The 19192-nt window shown below is 39.2% G+C and overlaps 4 protein-coding genes across 5 annotated transcripts; 3 read left to right on the top strand and 1 right to left on the bottom strand.

Annotated features, from left to right (window-relative positions):
* Window positions 1-417: 417 nt before the first annotated feature.
* On the top strand, window positions 418-974 carry LOC121404853 (histone H3). Its single transcript, XM_041595241.1, has one exon. The coding sequence runs from the start codon at window positions 432-434 to the stop codon at window positions 840-842; it is 411 nt and encodes a 136-aa protein (XP_041451175.1). The 5' UTR covers window positions 418-431; the 3' UTR covers window positions 843-974.
* A 1845-nt stretch (window positions 975-2819) lies between these two features.
* Window positions 2820-10076, top strand: LOC121404902 (AP2/ERF domain-containing protein PFD0985w-like). The gene is made up of 3 exons (XM_041595314.1): window positions 2820-3245; window positions 8493-8869; window positions 9863-10076. The coding sequence occupies exons 1-3, from the start codon at window positions 2820-2822 to the stop codon at window positions 10074-10076; spliced, it is 1017 nt and encodes a 338-aa protein (XP_041451248.1).
* A 708-nt stretch (window positions 10077-10784) lies between these two features.
* LOC121404844 (histone H1-like) lies at window positions 10785-14369 on the top strand. 2 transcript variants are annotated; one of them, XM_041595231.1, is made up of 2 exons: window positions 10785-10822; window positions 13523-14369. In XM_041595231.1, the coding sequence occupies exons 1-2, from the start codon at window positions 10800-10802 to the stop codon at window positions 14274-14276; spliced, it is 777 nt and encodes a 258-aa protein (XP_041451165.1). In that variant the 5' UTR covers window positions 10785-10799; the 3' UTR covers window positions 14277-14369. The 2 variants fall into 2 exon arrangements, with proteins under 2 accessions (XP_041451165.1, XP_041451164.1); XM_041595230.1 differs by lacking the exon at window positions 10785-10822 and having other exon boundaries at window positions 13476-14368.
* A 722-nt stretch (window positions 14370-15091) lies between these two features.
* Window positions 15092-15596, bottom strand: LOC121404866 (histone H2B). Its single transcript, XM_041595254.1, has one exon. The coding sequence runs from the start codon at window positions 15548-15550 to the stop codon at window positions 15179-15181; it is 372 nt and encodes a 123-aa protein (XP_041451188.1). The 5' UTR covers window positions 15551-15596; the 3' UTR covers window positions 15092-15178.
* Window positions 15597-19192: the final 3596 nt, after the last annotated feature.

Here is a 19192-nt window from a genome sequence, read left to right as displayed (position 1 = left end):
TCCTTTGTCTTGCACAATCACTGTTCACAATTGTTTTTATTAAAAGTTCAGGTAGTTTGGCAATCTATGCGACACTCTGACTTTTTCCACTTGTTCACTTCACTTTGGTTTTTATTGCACTTCACGTTAATTCACTTTGCCACCTTTACCACGACCAGTCATTTTTCAATATGCTTGTGTTTCACTTTACGAAGAACGGGAGCGAATGTAAGTAAAATTTTTCTCGCACTGCTATTTATACCAAAACACCATAGAAACACGAGTGAGTCCGAATGATATGTGCATCTCGTTCGGGATATGAAACAGCATGCTTCGGCTGCTCTCGTTCTGTCGTTTCAACCCTCCACCAGAAGAATGAGAATGCTATATAAGCTAGCATAGTTGGCTGCGATCGCTTATTGTCAATTCGAATTTGAACATTGAAAGTGAAAATGGCCCGTACTAAGCAGACTGCTCGTAAATCCACTGGTGGCAAGGCGCCACGCAAACAACTGGCTACCAAGGCCGCACGTAAAAGTGCTCCAGCAACCGGTGGCGTGAAGAAACCTCATCGGTATCGCCCTGGCACTGTTGCCCTGCGTGAAATCCGTCGTTACCAGAAGAGTACCGAGCTGCTGATCCGCAAACTGCCTTTCCAGCGGTTGGTTCGTGAAATCGCTCAAGATTTCAAAACCGACTTGCGTTTCCAGAGCTCAGCAGTAATGGCCCTGCAGGAAGCTAGCGAAGCCTATCTGGTCGGTCTCTTCGAAGATACCAACTTGTGTGCCATTCATGCCAAGCGTGTCACAATCATGCCCAAGGACATCCAACTGGCCAGACGTATTCGTGGCGAGCGTGCTTAAGTTGACATTTCTTCGACAAGCACATATAAACTTTGTACAAATCGGTCCTTTTCAGGACCACAAATAACTTACATTGAGATTTTTTATTTCTACATACTCGCATTATTTTTCCCCAAATAAAATATGTACATACTAGGTCCCATATGGAAATATTTACTCCTAATATACGGCATTACTGCTCAAAGCAACTTAAACAAAATAATACTTGTAAAGAAACTCCTTTCTGGTGACCCTAACTTACTAAAAAGCCAAGGTTTCCCCACCAATTCTCGCATAATAAATTAAATAAGCTTGTTTTTTTAAATAAAAAATAGAATACGAAAATGAATTGCGGGAAAATCATCCAATAAATCCATAGCGTATATGATCCGTATTAAATGTATTAGCATATGTATATTCTTCATGAGTTCTGTTCTTTGTTGTAATGTTAATGAAACATGTGTGTATGTTCCGTAATAATAAGTGGGTGGAATACAATTTGGGGCGATACAAATAATTCTCATTTATTTGGGGAATCAAATAAGTTTTTTTGGGATGAACTAATCAGAAACAACCAGCTGAACAACCTCATAAATTATAACCAATATTATTATAGTTTTTTGACGTATTACATTTATTTGTGGACATTATTTTAACGTAATTTTAGTATCCAAGCTTTTCCAATGACCAATAAATTCAATTTTTTGAAATGTCAAGGATATGCTTAAACGACAGAAGCAACTTGGCATAGGCTTTTTAGACTAACAATCGAAAGACTAGTATGTAATAAAAGGCCGTTTAAAAATTTAAATATATAAAAATATTATACAAAAGTAATGGAAAAATGTTTTCAAGATTCCTATAATTCGTATAAAGCAATAAAATTTGCGAAAAATGTATTCTTTCGATTTTTTGTGACTGCTGTGTGGGTATGAAAGTATGTTATTTTTGGGTAAATATTAACAAAAATGGATCAGAAATAATATTATATTGAAAATCGTATTGATTTCCTTAAGAAAAATGCCTAATAATAATATATTTTTAAGCATTTATATTTTTTGACCACTAAATTCAATGCTGAACATACCCAGAAAGTAGTCTTTTTGTACTCTATAGGGTTATCTTCAAAACGATATTAAAATACCATACTAACCGATATGTGAATATATGTCTATAGTTTCTTAAAGTAAATTGATCAAATTTAATGTTTCAAAAACAAGTTTTGCCAAATAAGCTAAAATTGTTATTTATAAATACCATTGAATCCCAAATATAAGAGTTGGCTAACTACTTGTCAAAGTTTGGACAGGTATTAAAAATCGATAATGGAGGATATTTAACAAATAAATTATTTAAAATAGAATTTGAAACATTTAAGAATCTGACTCAATAAAACTGTATTTTCATTACTTGATAAAAATACGTTAAAAAGTAGAAATAAGTCAGACCCTCAATGAAACTTCTGCAACACAAATCACCAATGCTGAAATCATCTTCCCACTGCCCTTCTACTCGCTTCTCATTCGAACAGGGGACCATAGGCCCGCCGCGTTTTGCAACTAAAAAGTGTAATTTTATAAAGAATAATGTCTGATTCTGCAGTTGTAACATCCGCGTCTCCAGTGGCTGCTCCACCAGCTAAATTTATTTCTAAAAACTAAACTCAGGGTCTTTCTCAAGACCGGAGCACGGGGTGTACCGACAATCGACGGACACAAGACAGAGTAAAACGTGAAATTGACACTTAAGACAAGCATCGAAAGCGAATCGGAAATCATATATACTCGTATGTGGAAAAAAGAAAAAAAAGTCAGTGAAGCCAATTTAAACGAACGGCATAATAATAATAAATACAACATTGAGAGGCGCAGCATAAGTAAAGAAAAACTAATAAGAGCCGTGTCGTGGCTGCCGGATGGCGGTCAGCTCGAGGCAGTACTGAAAAATGATTATGGCCGCATAGTGGAAAAACATAAACATAAACGCGCAAAACCCAAAATGGATATGTCCCAGTTAGCCGCTGCTAGTCACAGCCATGAAGTGATGGTCGACGAAGGCGATGACGAATGCGACATGGAGCAGGAGCAAACTATCACTACCGCACAACTAGATGGAATTCTGACAGAATTACAACACCTGAGAGAACACAACAATAAACTGAAGAAAATAAATGATGAGCTACAGACAGCCATCAACAACATGAACAACGTGAACAACATGAACAACGTGAACAACATCAACAACTGTAACAAGAGCGGAATCCTCACAGACTCCGACTCGGACTATCCCTCATTGGGGAAAAAACGTCACAAGGATTCGTCGAGCCCATCGCCCACAAAGACGAAGAAGAAGAAGAAGACCAACACCACACCATCATCAGCAACGTCAACGTCAACAAAGGCAGCGGCGTCGGCAGCAGCAACGGTGCCATCATCATCATCGGCAGCGACGGCAACAGCAGCAACGTTGCCATCATCATCATCTCCAGCGACGGCAGCAGCATCAAATATGGTAAAACCAAAAGAACAAATTCCTAACATATCTATCTATAATTACAACCCTAAGTTACTTACTAATTTGATAAAAAACCACAACATTACATTCATACTAGACATTAAGAATAAAAATCTTGTACACCTTAAGACTACAAACATGACATCATTTATGAAAGTCAAAGAAATCTTAGATAACCAGCAAATCAAATACTTTTCACATACACCAAAAGAACTGAAACCATACACATGCCTTATAAAAAAAATACCATTAAGCACCTACGATATAGAGGAAGTAAAGGGGGCACTCAATGAAAGCCTACCAGATGTAAAAATTGAAAAAATTAAACCATACAAAGAGAAATTCTGGCTGGTACAGATAAAAAAAAACCCTGAAAGTATTAGGCAACTACTAAACCTTAAGACATTACTAAACTGCCGCATATCAGTAGAAACCATAAAACCTCATAGAAATTCAATCATCCAATGCCACAACTGCCAAAGATTTTCACACATTGCCAGCAATTGTAAACTATCATACAGATGCGTTAAATGTTTGAACGACCATAGTCCAGGGCAATGCCCAATTAAAAAGACTGACAGTCCGTCCGAAGGCGTTAAATGTGTTAACTGCAAGGGGCAGCACACAGCTAATGCCAAAATTTGCCCAATTCGTCTTTCAGCATTAGGAAAATTGCAGCAAAAAAGGGACCAATCTCAAAATAAAACAAGCAAAACTCTTAATAGAGCGCACCAAGCCATCAGGGGAGAGGCAACCTATGCGTCTCTATTATCCAAAAACAAACTAACAGAACCACCACTAACCAGACAAAACACAATAGTGACAAGTAACCCCAAATTACACGAATACATGACAAACAAATTAAATAGCAACGACATCAAGAATAAAAAAAAAGACTTGACCCTCTCCTTTGAGGACTTCAACAATGATACCATTGACGCCTTCGGGATGGATATCATGTCATGTCTAAAAATAATGCAATCCGTAACAAAAAAATATGCCAACACCAAAAACAGCGGCAACTCAAAAGCAGTTAAACAACAAATCATACTAGACTTTCTATTCCAAATGTCCATGACATAATGCAGCTCAAATGCATTTTTCAAAATGTTAATTCACTCGTATCTCTCCAAAAAAGATACGAATTAGACAACTTATTAACAATACACAAACCAGACATCATGCTCATTGCGGAGCACCGCCTCAGCGACAAACATAATATTCAATTAACAAATTACCAACTTATTAGACAAACAGCCATATGCTACAGAGACCAGACGCAACAATCAAGGGCAGTTCAGTTTCAATCTGCATCAAAAAAGGGACTAAATTACAACAAATAGACATTAAGCCACTACGCTTCCTGGAAGCGGTAGCAATAAAATTACACTATAAAGACAACAGGGGCAAACTACAGTCCATAGTAGCTGTCAGCCTATATAAGCGACCGCAGCACAGGCTCCTTATAGAGGACATCAATGCACTGCTCACCTCTATTGAAGAGCAAACCCTAAGCCCCATCATTGCTGCAGGAGATTTAAATGCCAAGCACCCAAGCTGGCATCTCCCCGAGAAAAGCCCAGCACATATAAACACCGATGGGCGAACGCTCCACAAATGGCTAACCGACCAACCAAATCTCACCTTATACCCAACTGATGAACCTTCTAGAAGGAACCACACTACAGGTAGACACTCTTCCATCGACCTCTTCATTTGCTCAACAGAGCTACCCGTCGAAGGGAGAGAGGGACTAAATAACTGACTACACGGCAGACCATTTTGGTGTTGAGCTTAAGCTACGCCTTGGCTGCTTTCATTTAGTTAAACAGGACTTACAAATAGTTAAAAATTACAAAAAAATCAATATCGAGAAACTAAACATGATGCTTATGCGAAACATAACGCATATTCCCAATAACAAAAACCTAAACAAGAATGAAATCGACCATCACATAGATAAGCTCACCAAAGCGGTGGAAAAAGCAATCGACTCAACAGAAGTCGTCCCCAACATACACATTGACCCGTCAAAGCCAAACAGAAGCATCCATATAAGCCAACATGCCGTCAAACTAATTGCACAAAGACGCGCTCTCAATCGCCTCCTGCACAGGAGGTACGAGACCATGTCAAGCCAAGAAAAAGACCTCACTAGAAACATGTTAAGAATAATGTCTATGCAAATAAAACTATACATTGAATCTGCCCACATACAGAACATAGAAAGCCAAATAGCAAAATTAGATCCATCCAAAATAAGCACCAAATTCCTATGTCAGTCCGATAAAAAGCAGCAAAATGATATAAAATTAAATACACAAGAACAAAACTCCATTGACATGAACATCATTTCCACACTCAATATAAAAACAGAAACAGATAAAATAAATGCACTCGCTTGGTCATTCCAAAACATACACAAGCAGAACGATTACATGACCTCATCTTCACCTGAGCTGCTCGCTCATGCTAGCATAGTAAATGAAACTGTGGAAAACGACTCGTCAATACTAACAGATATAGCAAACTTTAGTGACACACAAACTGCAGACGGGAAGTGGGAAGGAGCAGAGAGGGAAGGCTTCACAAACGCCAACCAACTACTGGAATGGCTCCAGGGTAAAAATAATAAAAAAACACTAGGACCAGACAATACCAGCAACTTCCTACTAAAAAAATTCAATCTTATCATCCTCGATTATATCGCCAAAATATTTAACAACTGCTATAACATCGGATACTTCCCCATTGCTTGGAAACAAAGCAAAGTCATTGCGATTCCCAAACCAAAATCTGACCATAAAACCCTACGGGGATATAGACCCATCTCGATCCTATCAGCAATCAGTAACTTATTCGAAAAAATGTTGCTAGAAATGCTAAAGCAACATCTGGAGAAAACCAAAACACTCAAAGATCATCAATTCGGCTTCAGAGAGGGGAACTCAACCAACCACTCCCTAGCAGTAGCAAACAATTTCATTTACACAAGCCTACAGAAAAAAAAGCCAACAATTGCTGTTGCATTAGACCTCGAAAAGGCTTTTGACACTGTCTGGACAAACGGTCTAATCTACAAAATGATGAAAGTCCACAAGTTTAACACAAAGACAACTAGAATAATCCTCAATTACCTTACAAACAGAACTTTCTATGTTAGTAGCCAAAATGGGAAAGAAAAATCCTCAATTAGAAGCATAACGGCAGGAGTCCCGCAGGGATCACTGCTGGCACCCATACTGTACAATTTATACCTAGCAGACATGCCAGACTATACCAGGGAACCAAACTCCACATCCACAGCCAAGATACAGCCATTAATCTATGCAGATGACATCCTACTTCTGGCAACAGGGGCCAGAATTTCCACCGCAGAGTCAGACTTAAACAGGTACCTAGAACAGCTAGTTAGCTACTTCCAAAAGTGGAGACTAAAATTGAACACTACCAAATGCGAAGGATGCTTTATCAAAGGGCCGAGGAACAAAGACCTAAACCGGAATGCGCGATTTTACCAGCCACAGATATACATTGACAATAACACACAAATACAATTTAAACCAACCATCAAGTACCTGGGGGTCATATATGATCAAAAATTAAAGTTCAGAGAACATATCAACAAGGCAATGAATAGGGCAAAAGGTCAACTAGCCAGCTTGCACCGCACCTTTGGAACACTGAACAGCGACAACAATGACAGAGTCACAAAAATAAGAACACTCATTTATAAGAAACTCATACAGCCAACATTAACATACGGACAAGTAGCATGGTTCAGCATACAATCAAAACAAATGGAAATGCTCAGGCTCTATGAGAGACGCATCCTTAGGCGTGCCATTGGTGCCCCTGCCAGAAAACCAGACACATGTAAATACATTAATAATAAAAAACTCTATAGATTAGCAAACGTAAATAGGTTAGACACAATTACATTTAAAATAATACAAAAATTTATAGACAAGAATGGTAACAGTACAAATCCCTTGATCTCGGAGAGTATAAGTCCGCTTAGGTTATCAGACTTTCAAACTAATGAACTGCTAATGATAAGGCACATTAACCATCTGAAAGAATTAGGTATAGTATATGATGACGAAAACAATCTCATATTTTATCATAAGAAAAACTGTAATCTCAATCCAAAGGATCTAGTCTTTAATAAAAATCAGTAAAAATAAGAATATGAATACCCAAAAACCCCTAACTCCCATTGTACATAAACCCACCCTTCTCCCACCATCACCCACATCCTCGTTAATTAATTAATTATTAAGTAGTTATCAGTTATATAGTTATAGTACTAGTCTTAAGAACAAACACAAAACACAACCCAATGAAAATGAGGTTTTTACTCTAAAAGAGTTTTCCTCAAACTATGATCTAAGCATCATCATTAATAGTACCATCAAAACATAATCAAAGTACAAAATAAACATATCAAACAAAAACACAACCATAAGTTAAGCCTGGAGAAGCATAAAGCACAAGGCAGCATATACCCATACTAATATTAATGTCTCTGGATTTGTCAACCATTGTTCATATATAAAATAAGGTAAATAATGTTAATATTACCCAACAACTTACTGACCAATAAACAAATTTCGTTAAAAAAAAAAAAATTTCGTTCGCAACTAAAAAGTGTAATTTTATAAAGAATAATGTCTGATTCTGCAGTTGTAACATCCGCGTCTCCAGTGGCTGCTCCACCAGTAGACCAATAAATATTCCGTGATCATTACACTATTAACTATCATAATAATATACAATAAACGGGGGGGGGACAGAAATTTATTTCTAAAAACTAAACTCAGGGTCTTTCTCAAGACCGGAGCACGGGGTGTACTGGACACAAGCCAGAGTAAAACGTGAAATTGACACTAAAAAGCATCGAAAGCTAAACGGAAATCATATATACTCGTATGTGGAAAAAAGAAAAAAAAGTCAGTGAAGCCAATTTAAACGAACGGCATAATAATAATAAATACAACATTGAGAGGCGCAGCATAAGTAAAGAAAAACTAATAAGAGCCGTGTCGTGGCTGCCGGATGGCGGTCAGCTCGAGGCAGTACTGAAAAACGGTTATGGCCGCATAGTGGAAAAAATATAAACATAAACGCGCAAAACCCAAAATGGATATGTCCCAGTTAGCCGCTGCTAGTCACAGCCATGAAGTGATGGTCGACGAAGGCGATGACGAATGCGACATGGAGCAGGAGCAAACTATCACTACCGCACAACTAGATGGAATTCTGACAGAATTACAACACCTGAGAGAACACAACAATAAACTGAAGAAAATAAATGATGAGCTACAGACAGCCATCAACAACATGAACAACGTGAACAACATGAACAACGTGAACAACATCAACAACTGTAACAAGAGCGGAATCCTCACAGACTCCGACTCGGACTATCCCTCATTGGGGAAAAAACGTCACAAGGATTCGTCGAGCCCATCGCCCACAAAGACGAAGAAGAAGAAGAAGACCAACACCACACCATCATCAGCAACGTCAACGTCAACAAAGGCAGCGGCGTCGGCAGCAGCAACGGTGCCATCATCATCATCGGCAGCGACGGCAACAGCAGCAACGTTGCCATCATCATCATCTCCAGCGACGGCAGCAGCATCAAATATGGTAAAACCAAAAGAACAAATTCCTAACATATCTATCTATAATTACAACCCTAAGTTACTTACTAATTTGATAAAAAACCACAACATTACATTCATACTAGACATTAAGAATAAAAATCTTGTACACCTTAAGACTACAAACATGACATCATTTATGAAAGTCAAAGAAATCTTAGATAACCAGCAAATCAAATACTTTTCACATACACCAAAAGAACTGAAACCATACACATGCCTTATAAAAAAAATACCATTAAGCACCTACGATATAGAGGAAGTAAAGGGGGCACTCAATGAAAGCCTACCAGATGTAAAAATTGAAAAAATTAAACCATACAAAGAGAAATTCTGGCTGGTACAGATAAAAAAAAACCCTGAAAGTATTAGGCAACTACTAAACCTTAAGACATTACTAAACTGCCGCATATCAGTAGAAACCATAAAACCTCATAGAAATTCAATCATCCAATGCCACAACTGCCAAAGATTTTCACACATTGCCAGCAATTGTAAACTATCATACAGATGCGTTAAATGTTTGAACGACCATAGTCCAGGGCAATGCCCAATTAAAAAGACTGACAGTCCGTCCGAAGACGTTAAATGTGTTAACTGCAAGGGGCAGCACACAGCTAATGCCAAAATTTGCCCAATTCGTCTTTCAGCATTAGGAAAATTGCAGCAAAAAAGGGACCAATCTCAAAATAAAACAAGCAAAACTCTTAATAGAGCGCACCAAGCCATCAGGGGAGAGGCAACCTATGCGTCTCTATTATCCAAAAACAAACTAACAGAACCACCACTAACCAGACAAAACACAATAGTGACAAGTAACCCCAAATTACACGAATACATGACAAACAAATTAAATAGCAACGACATCAAGAATAAAAAAAAAGACTTGACCCTCTCCTTTGAGGACTTCAACAATGATACCATTGACGCCTTCGGGATGGATATCATGTCATGTCTAAAAATAATGCAATCCGTAACAAAAAAATATGCCAACACCAAAAACAGCGGCAACTCAAAAGCAGTTAAACAACAAATCATACTAGACTTTCTATTCCAAATGTCCATGACATAATGCAGCTCAAATGCATTTTTCAAAATGTTAATTCACTCGTATCTCTCCAAAAAAGATACGAATTAGACAACTTATTAACAATACACAAACCAGACATCATGCTCATTGCGGAGCACCGCCTCAGCGACAAACATAATATTCAATTAACAAATTATATGATGACGAAAACAATCTCATATTTTATCATAAGAAAACTGTAATCTCAATCCAAAGGATCTAGTCTTTAATAAAAATCAGTAAAAATAAGAATATGAATACCCAAAAACCCCTAACTCCCATTGTACATAAACCCACCCTTCTCCCACCATCACCCACATCCTCGTTAATTAATTAATTATTAAGTAGTTATCAGTTATATAGTTATAGTACTAGTCTTAAGAACAAACACAAAACACAACCCAATGAAAATGAGGTTTTTACTCTAAAAGAGTTTTCCTCAAACTATGATCTAAGCATCATCATTAATAGTACCATCAAAACATAATCAAAGTACAAAATAAACATATCAAACAAAAACACAACCATAAGTTAAGCCTGGAGAAGCATAAAGCACAAGGCAGCATATACCCATACTAATATTAATGTCTCTGGATTTGTCAACCATTGTTCATATATAAAATAAGGTAAATAATGTTAATATTACCCAACAACTTACTGACCAATAAACAAAAAGTTAAAAAAAAAAAAGTTTTGCAACTAAAAAGTGTAATTTTATAAAGAATAATGTCTGATTCTGCAGTTGTAACATCCGCGTCTCCAGTGGCTGCTCCACCAGCAAAATTTATTTCTAAAAACTAAACTCAGGGGTCTTCTCAAGTGTACTGGACACAAGCCAGAGTAAAACGTGAAATTGACACTAAAAAGCATCGAAAGCTAAACGGAAATCGTATATACTCGTATGTGGCCAACGGAAAAAGTCAGTGAAGCCAATTTAAACGAACGACATAATAATAAATACAACATTGAGAGGCGCAGCATAAGTAAAGAAAAATTAATAAGACCCGTGTCGTGGCTGCCGGATGGCGGTCAGCTCGAGGCAGTACTGAAAAATGATTATGGCCGCATAGTGGAAAAACATAAACATAAACGCGCAAAACCCAAAATGGATATGTCCCAGTTAGCCGCCGCTTGTCACAGCCATGAAGTCATGGTCGACGAAGGCGATGACGAATGCGACATGGAGCAGGAGCAAACTATCACTACCGCACAACTAGATGGAATTCTGACAGAATTACAACACCTGAGAGAACACAACAATAAACTGAAGAAAATAAATGATGAGCTACAGACAGCCATCAACAACATGAACAACGTGAACAACATGAACAACGTGAACAACATCAACAACTGTAACAAGAGCGGAATCCTCACAGACTCCGACTCGGACTATCCCTCATTGGGGAAAAAACGTCACAAGGATTCGTCGAGCCCATCGCCCACAAAGACGAAGAAGAAGAAGAAGACCAACACCACACCATCATCAGCAACGTCAACGTCAACAAAGGCAGCGGCGTCGGCAGCAGCAACGGTGCCATCATCATCATCGGCAGCGACGGCAACAGCAGCAACGTTGCCATCATCATCATCTCCAGCGACGGCAGCAGCATCAAATATGGTAAAACCAAAAGAACAAATTCCTAACATATCTATCTATAATTACAACCCTAAGTTACTTACTAATTTGATAAAAAACCACAACATTACATTCATACTAGACATTAAGAATAAAAATCTTGTACACCTTAAGACTACAAACATGACATCATTTATGAAAGTCAAAGAAATCTTAGATAACCAGCAAATCAAATACTTTTCACATACACCAAAAGAACTGAAACCATACACATGCCTTATAAAAAAAATACCATTAAGCACCTACGATAGAGGAAGTAAAGGGGGCACTCAATGAAAGCCTACCAGATGTAAAAATTGAAAAAATTAAACCATACAAAGAGAAATTCTGGCTGGTACAGATAAAAAAAAACCCTGAAAGTATTAGGCAACTACTAAACCTTAAGACATTACTAAACTGCCGCATATCAGTAGAAACCATAAAACCTCATAGAAATTCAATCATCCAATGCCACAACTGCCAAAGATTTTCACACATTGCCAGCAATTGTAAACTATCATACAGATGCGTTAAATGTTTGAACGACCATAGTCCAGGGCAATGCCCAATTAAAAAGACTGACAGTCCGTCCGAAGACGTTAAATGTGTTAACTGCAAGGGGCAGCACACAGCTAATGCCAAAATTTGCCCAATTCGTCTTTCAGCATTAGGAAAATTGCAGCAAAAAAGGGACCAATCTCAAAATAAAACAAGCAAAACTCTTAATAGAGCGCACCAAGCCATCAGGGGAGAGGCAACCTATGCGTCTCTATTATCCAAAAACAAACTAACAGAACCACCACTAACCAGACAAAACACAATAGTGACAAGTAACCCCAAATTACACGAATACACGACAAACAAATTAAATAGCAACGACATCAAGAATAAAAAAAAAGACTTGACCCTCTCCTTTGAGGACTTCAACAATGATACCATTGACGCCTTCGGGATGGATATCATGTCATGTCTAAAAATAATGCAATCCGTAACAAAAAAATATGCCAACACCAAAAACAGCGGCAACTCAAAAGCAGTTAAACAACAAATCATACTAGACTTTCTATTCCAAATGTCCATGACATAATGCAGCTCAAATGCATTTTTCAAAATGTTAATTCACTCGTATCTCTCCAAAAAAGATACGAATTAGACAACTTATTAACAATACACAAACCAGACATCATGCTCATTGCGGAGCACCGCCTCAGCGACAAACATAATATTCAATTAACAAATTATATGATGACGAAAACAATCTCATATTTTATCATAAGAAAAACTGTAATCTCAATCCAAAGGATCTAGTCTTTAATAAAAATCAGTAAAAATAAGAATATGAATACCCAAAAACCCCTAACTCCCATTGTACATAAACCCACCCTTCTCCCACCATCACCCACATCCTCGTTAATTAATTAATTATTAAGTAGTTATCAGTTATATAGTTATAGTACTAGTCTTAAGAACAAACACAAAACACAACCCAATGAAAATGAGGTTTTTACTCTAAAAGAGTTTTCCTCAAACTATGATCTAAGCATCATCATTAATAGTACCATCAAAACATAATCAAAGTACAAAATAAACATATCAAACAAAAACACAACCATAAGTTAAGCCTGGAGAAGCATAAAGCACAAGGCAGCATATACCCATACTAATATTAATGTCTCTGGATTTGTCAACCATTGTTCATATATAAAATAAGGTAAATAATGTTAATATTACCCAACAACTTACTGACCAATAAACAAAAAGTTAAAAAAAAAAAAGTTTTGCAACTAAAAAGTGTAATTTTATAAAGAATAATGTCTGATTCTGCAGTTGTAACATCCGCGTCTCCAGTGGCTGCTCCACCAGTAGCAGCGGAGAAGAAGGTGGCCGCTAAAAAGGCATCTGGATCCGCTGCGGCTACTGCAAAGGCAAAGAAGCCCACAGCTCCACCATCGCATCCCCCAACTCAGCAAATGGTTGACGCTTCTATTAAGAGCTTGAAGGAACGTGGCGGCTCATCGCTCCTGGCCATCAAGAAATATATTACTGCCGAATACAAATGCGATGCCCAGAAACTAGCTCCATTTATCAAGAAGTACTTGAAGTCGGCCGTTGCCAATGGAAAGCTGATCCAAACAAAGGGAAAAGGTGCCTCTGGTTCGTTCAAACTGTCGGCTTCCGCCAAAAAGGAGCCCAAGCCAAAGGTTGCGTCGTCTGTGGAGAAGAAAGTGAAAGCCAAGAAGGTGGTGTCATCGGCAGCAGCAAAGAAGACAGCAGGCCCCAAAAAAGCAGCCGGAGCCGGTGACAAGAAGCTAAAGGCAAAGAAGACAGTCGCCACCGCCACCAAGAAGACCGCCGAGAAGAAGAAAACTGAGAAGGCAAAGGCCAAGGATGTGAAGAAAGCTGGAACCGTGAAGGCGAAGCCAGCAGCGGCAAAGGCCAAGTCGAGCCCTGCAAAGCCAAAACCAAAAGCAAAGGCTGTAGCTGCAGCTGCAGCGGCGTCTGCCAAGCCCAAGAAGGTGACGAAAAAGCCAGTTGCTCCCGCCACCGTAAAGAAGCCGAAAGCAAAGACGACGGCGGCCAAGAAGTAAATTGCGAAATTGTACACGTTGGTGTACACGGTCGCATTCGAAATTTTAGATGATTGTACATCTGAAATTGATTTAAACAAGCCCTTTTCAGGGCTACAAAACTATATCAAAAGAGATAAAAATTATCCGGCCGAGCCCCACTTCATTTATAGGCAATAACAGATACGATTTTAGATTCTTAGCCTGGCAGCGAAAGAACATGGTATTGAAAATGGTTTTGCTTTTAAAAATATTCTGCAATGCCCCCCAGCCCCATTTTGAAAAGATTTAGCCTACTAGCAGCATTAATGGTTGCACAATGCCTTATCAGCCCCTTGCCATATCGAAAAACGTTCACCACTCAATAATTTTTTGTATAGCTGGGAACATTATGGGGTCACCTTTTTTTTTTTTTTGATATTTTGGGTCTGTTCATACTTGGGTGTCCAAAAATTCTTCCTATGTTACGATTTCAAAAACGGGGTAACCAACTTTTGGTTCCTTTTGTTCAAACATACGTACTACCTTCCATGATGTCAACTTTTGTGCATATGTTTACACATTTCAAAATTACGTTCTGGGTAACCATAATGCTTGTGTTTGATTCCCATTTGTTCAAATCTCAATGTATACTGAATTTCAAAAAAAATCTGGGTTTTAACGAGGCTGTTTTGATTTCCTTTTGTTCAAATCAAATCATGATCGTCTTCTTCTGGGTAACCGAAGCTGTATTTGATTTCCTTTTGTTCAAATCATATGTACTAAATTTGCACCTTGTAAATTACACATTGGAGAAATTTATTGGACAGTATTTTTAGCTTATTTTTATTCGTTTGTCAATATTGAAAATGGCGTTTCTTTGGGAAAATGTTTTGTGGCCCTGAAAAGGGCCTTTTTGTCTTAGGTTCTGCAGAGAAACAAATTTACTTGGAGCTGGTGTACTTGGTGACAGCCTTGGTTCCCTCACTAACAGCGTGCTTGGCCAACTCTCCCGGCAGCAGCAGGCGCACAGCAGTTTGGATTTCCCGACTGGTGATGGTCGAACGCTTGTTGTAATGAGCCAAGCGAGACGCCTCGGCGGCAATGCGCTCGAAGATGTCATTGACAAAGCTGTTCATGATGCTCATCGCTTTCGACGAAATACCAGTGTCAGGGTGCACTTGCTTCAGAACTTTGTAAATATAGATGGCATAGCTCTCCTTCCTCTTGCGCTTCTTCTTCTTGTCGGTCTTGGTGATGTTCTTCTGAGCCTTTCCAGCCTTTTTGGCTGCCTTTCCACTAGTCTTGGGCGGCATTTTAGTTCACTTCCACGTATACAGGTTATACTTTGCGCAAGTTTTTTTTTTTTTTTTTGCAAGTTTATTTATTGTCATCTTTCATATTACAGTAGCACAGCTTCTGCTTAAATATATAGTTATACAAGAGTGACAGGTTCAAGCTTACTTTAACTTATTTTTATAAATTTACTCTGCGCTTTAAGCTTATCAGGGTGTTAGTCTTTTGGTTACTAATATTAGACATCTTATTTTATGATTAGTTTAGATTATGTTATTATATCTAGTAGTTAGGTGTATATTCCAGGAAAAAAGGTTATGATAAAAACCTGAATAAATTTGATTTTTGTTGGGTTTAAGTCTTATGAGCTAATTTATATACTACGCTTATTCTACTTTTGGGGTGTATTTATAAGGAGGATGAGGAGGGGACTATGTACAGATTGAGGAGTTAGTTGGTAGCTTATTGGCTGATATTATATACCAGCCCGTCGGCTTGACTTAGGGATTGGTGTCTTCTGTGGTGAAAGATTAGGTTTTCGTCTTCGTCGTAGATGATACCCATTGCCATTAGATGGCTTATGTGATGGGCAGTCAGGCACTCAGTGGGGTAGATTCCAGGTATTTCGGTTTGCGTCATGTTTTCTCTTTCAATGAGCCTCTCCAGTATGTTGAACATAAGTCTGTCTATCCTTGTTGTCTCAGTTAATGCGTAGAGCCGCTTGTTCGGTATGTTATGGCCCGTCAATGCATCTCGGCTTTGGGTGCCAATTGACTTGCGAAGTATTTTTCTTTCGAATCGTCGCAGCTCTTCCATTTGGGCAGACGTTATGTTCATCCACGCTACATAGCCGTACATAATGACTGGTTGTATAAGTTTTCTGTAGGCTAGAGCGTAGATTTTGGTGAGTTGACTAATGTTCCCTTGAGTGGCAGCTATTGGCTTGTAGATGTGCTGGATCTTGCTCAGCATTGCACATGCTTTCCTCCTGGCAGTTTCTGTGTGTATCTTGAAGTTGAGCTTTTCGTCGTAGATGACGCCGAGGTACTTGAACTGCTTCTCGTAATTGATTGGCAGTCTGTCATAGATGTACAGACTTGGCTCAAATTGTCTCGCATTCCTGTAAAGGTCTCCCCGTCGGGGGCCTTTGAGGATTGAGCTGGTGCATTTGCTTGCGTTGAGCTTGAGGTGCCATTTGGTAAAGTAATTACACAGTATGTTCAAGTACTCGTTTAGCTCTCTTTCAGCGGATTGCATTGAGCCTGAGGAAGCCAATAGCAGGATATCATCGGCGTAAATTAGTGCCTTAATTCTTGTGGTTGAGCCGGTAGGGATTTGGTACTCGGGCATGTCTGCCAGGTAGATGTTGTAGAGGATGGGCGCTAGCAGTGATCCTTGCGGAACGCCTGCTGGGATCGACCTTATTAGGGACAGATCAGCGTCATCTGGGCTGCATACCTGAAATGACCTGTTTGTAAGATAGTTTAATACTACCTTTATAATGTCTGCATTGAATCGGAATTGGGTCATCTTGTAAATGAGACCGCTGGTCCAGACTGTGTCAAATGCTTTCTCAAAGTCCAGAGCACAGGCTATTGTAGCACGTTTGTGGGATAGATTCTCAAAGATGAAATCATTTGCTGCGATAAATGCATGGTTGGTCGATGATTTCGCTCTAAAACCATATTGAGAATCCTTCAACGTGCTATTTGAGTCCATGTGCTTCTGTATTTGTCCCATTATAATTTTTTCCAGCAGCAGACTTATTGCAGATAGAAGGGCAATAGGTCTGTAGGCCCGAAGGCTGTGCGGACTTGTTCCTGGTTTGTGGATAGCGATGATTCTGCTGTTCTTCCACTCGGACGGAAAGTATCCCAAGTTAAGGCAGTGGTTGAACAGTGTTGCCAAGTGGTTTAGGATAGGCATGTTGCAGTGCTTCATCAGAAAGTTGCTAGTGCCGTCCGGTCCCATGGTTTTCTTTGTGTTTTTCATTTTCAGAATTTCCAGAAGATTTTCTGCGTTTGTGAATCCACACTCATGGGACTCGGGCCAGTTACCGTCTGCTGTTCTGGAAGTATTAAATGTAGTTTTGTATGAATTTAATGTTGTGGATATTGATTGGGCTATTGTTTCGTTAACGGTCGTTGTGTGTGCTCTTAGGATAGGGTCTGAGTCGGTGATGTTTTCGTTTTGACTATGGATTCTTTCAAAGGACCAAGCAAGGGCATTAATTTTGTGAAATGTCGAAGATATATTTGGAGAGGTGCTAAGGTCTAGATCTATGTCTATTAATGCAGCTTCCTCGCTGGTCAAATGTAGGTCATGAGCTAATTGTTCTTTTGGAGGAGAGTTTGGATTAAGTCCTTGAAGTGTTTTATGGCTAATTCTACTTGGATCTATTTTGCGTAGTCGATGGTCTATTGATTTTAGTTCGGCTAATTCTATGTGGCTGTTGATTTGTATGTCCAAGTCCTTTATTGTGTCTTTTATTTGGTTTCGTTGGTCTGGTGTAAGAGTGGATAGGCGTCGGAAAAGGATACGTCTAAGTTTTCGTTTTGTTTTGATTAGGTTTAGGCAGTAGGTGCTAAGTCGGACGGACGGATTGTTTGAGTTAGTCGGATTTATGATGATTTTGGGGATTGCTTCGTCGGAATCAAGGGCTCTGGCTACTGCATTTGTTAATGTATGGACGTGGCTATCTATGTCAGCTGTGTTTATATTTTGAGTGTTGGGGATGGGTCTGAGGTTCTGTAGGATTATTGTATTCCAGTGGATCGGACTTATTTTCTGAAAATTGAGTAGAGACTTGGGTTGGTTGTATGTTAGTCGGTTCTGTCCTAGATTTATGGTAAGGGTTATTCCAAAGTGGTCTGAAGGAAAGTCTTTTATGGTTTTGCAGCCATAGGTAGATGTTAAGCTGTCTATTGGGGTTGAGGAGGACGCTAAGAAAAAATCAATTGAGGAGGCTCCTCTCGGATTCGGTCGTGTGGGTTCTTGGGTTGGATGTAGAGACAAGAATGGTTGGTCTGCCAGCCATCTCTCCAAGCTATTTCCAGACGTGTTGGTGTGTTCTGGACGGTACTCAGGCCTATTCCAAGATGGGTGTTTCGCGTTCAGGTCACATCCCACTACGAATTGCTCATGGTCCTCTATTTTAGCCAGCGAGTGCATTAGAATGTCCAAGTCTGTGCCTAGTAGAGGATCTTGAGGACGCAGGTACAGAGAGATTGCAATCAGTCCCGTTCTTATATTGTTTCTGCTGGTGTGGAAGATTTGCACTGCCACAGCCTCGATGTATTGCATTTGGTCGATTTTCACACGTTCGTATTTGAGACCATTTCTCACGCAGATGGCCACTGATGTTGCAGGGCTTCTTGTGTTATTCTGCGTGGTTGTTAAGCTTGGCATCTGTTGTCTCACGAATTGGTAGTGGCTTAATCCGGGTGAGTGTAGGCATCGCAGATTGTGCTCAGCGAGCAGCATCAAATCTGGCCTGTGTTTGTTAAGCAGCTCGTTTAATTCTTTCCGCTTCCGCAGTTGAACGATGCCATTGACGTTTTGGAACATGATTTTTACTGGCATTTTAGTTGAGCGCAATTTGAATCAGGAAATCTAGAATTAGTTGCCTCTTTCCCTTCATATCCGTGCTGGAAGTTGGATAC

This window comes from Drosophila obscura, unplaced genomic scaffold, assembly GCF_018151105.1.
Source record: "Drosophila obscura isolate BZ-5 IFL unplaced genomic scaffold, ASM1815110v1 contig_46, whole genome shotgun sequence".
NCBI classification, from domain to species: Eukaryota; Metazoa; Arthropoda; class Insecta; order Diptera; family Drosophilidae; genus Drosophila; species Drosophila obscura.
Note: the sequence above shows the minus strand (reverse complement) of the source record. Positions and strands in the feature narration are given on the sequence as shown.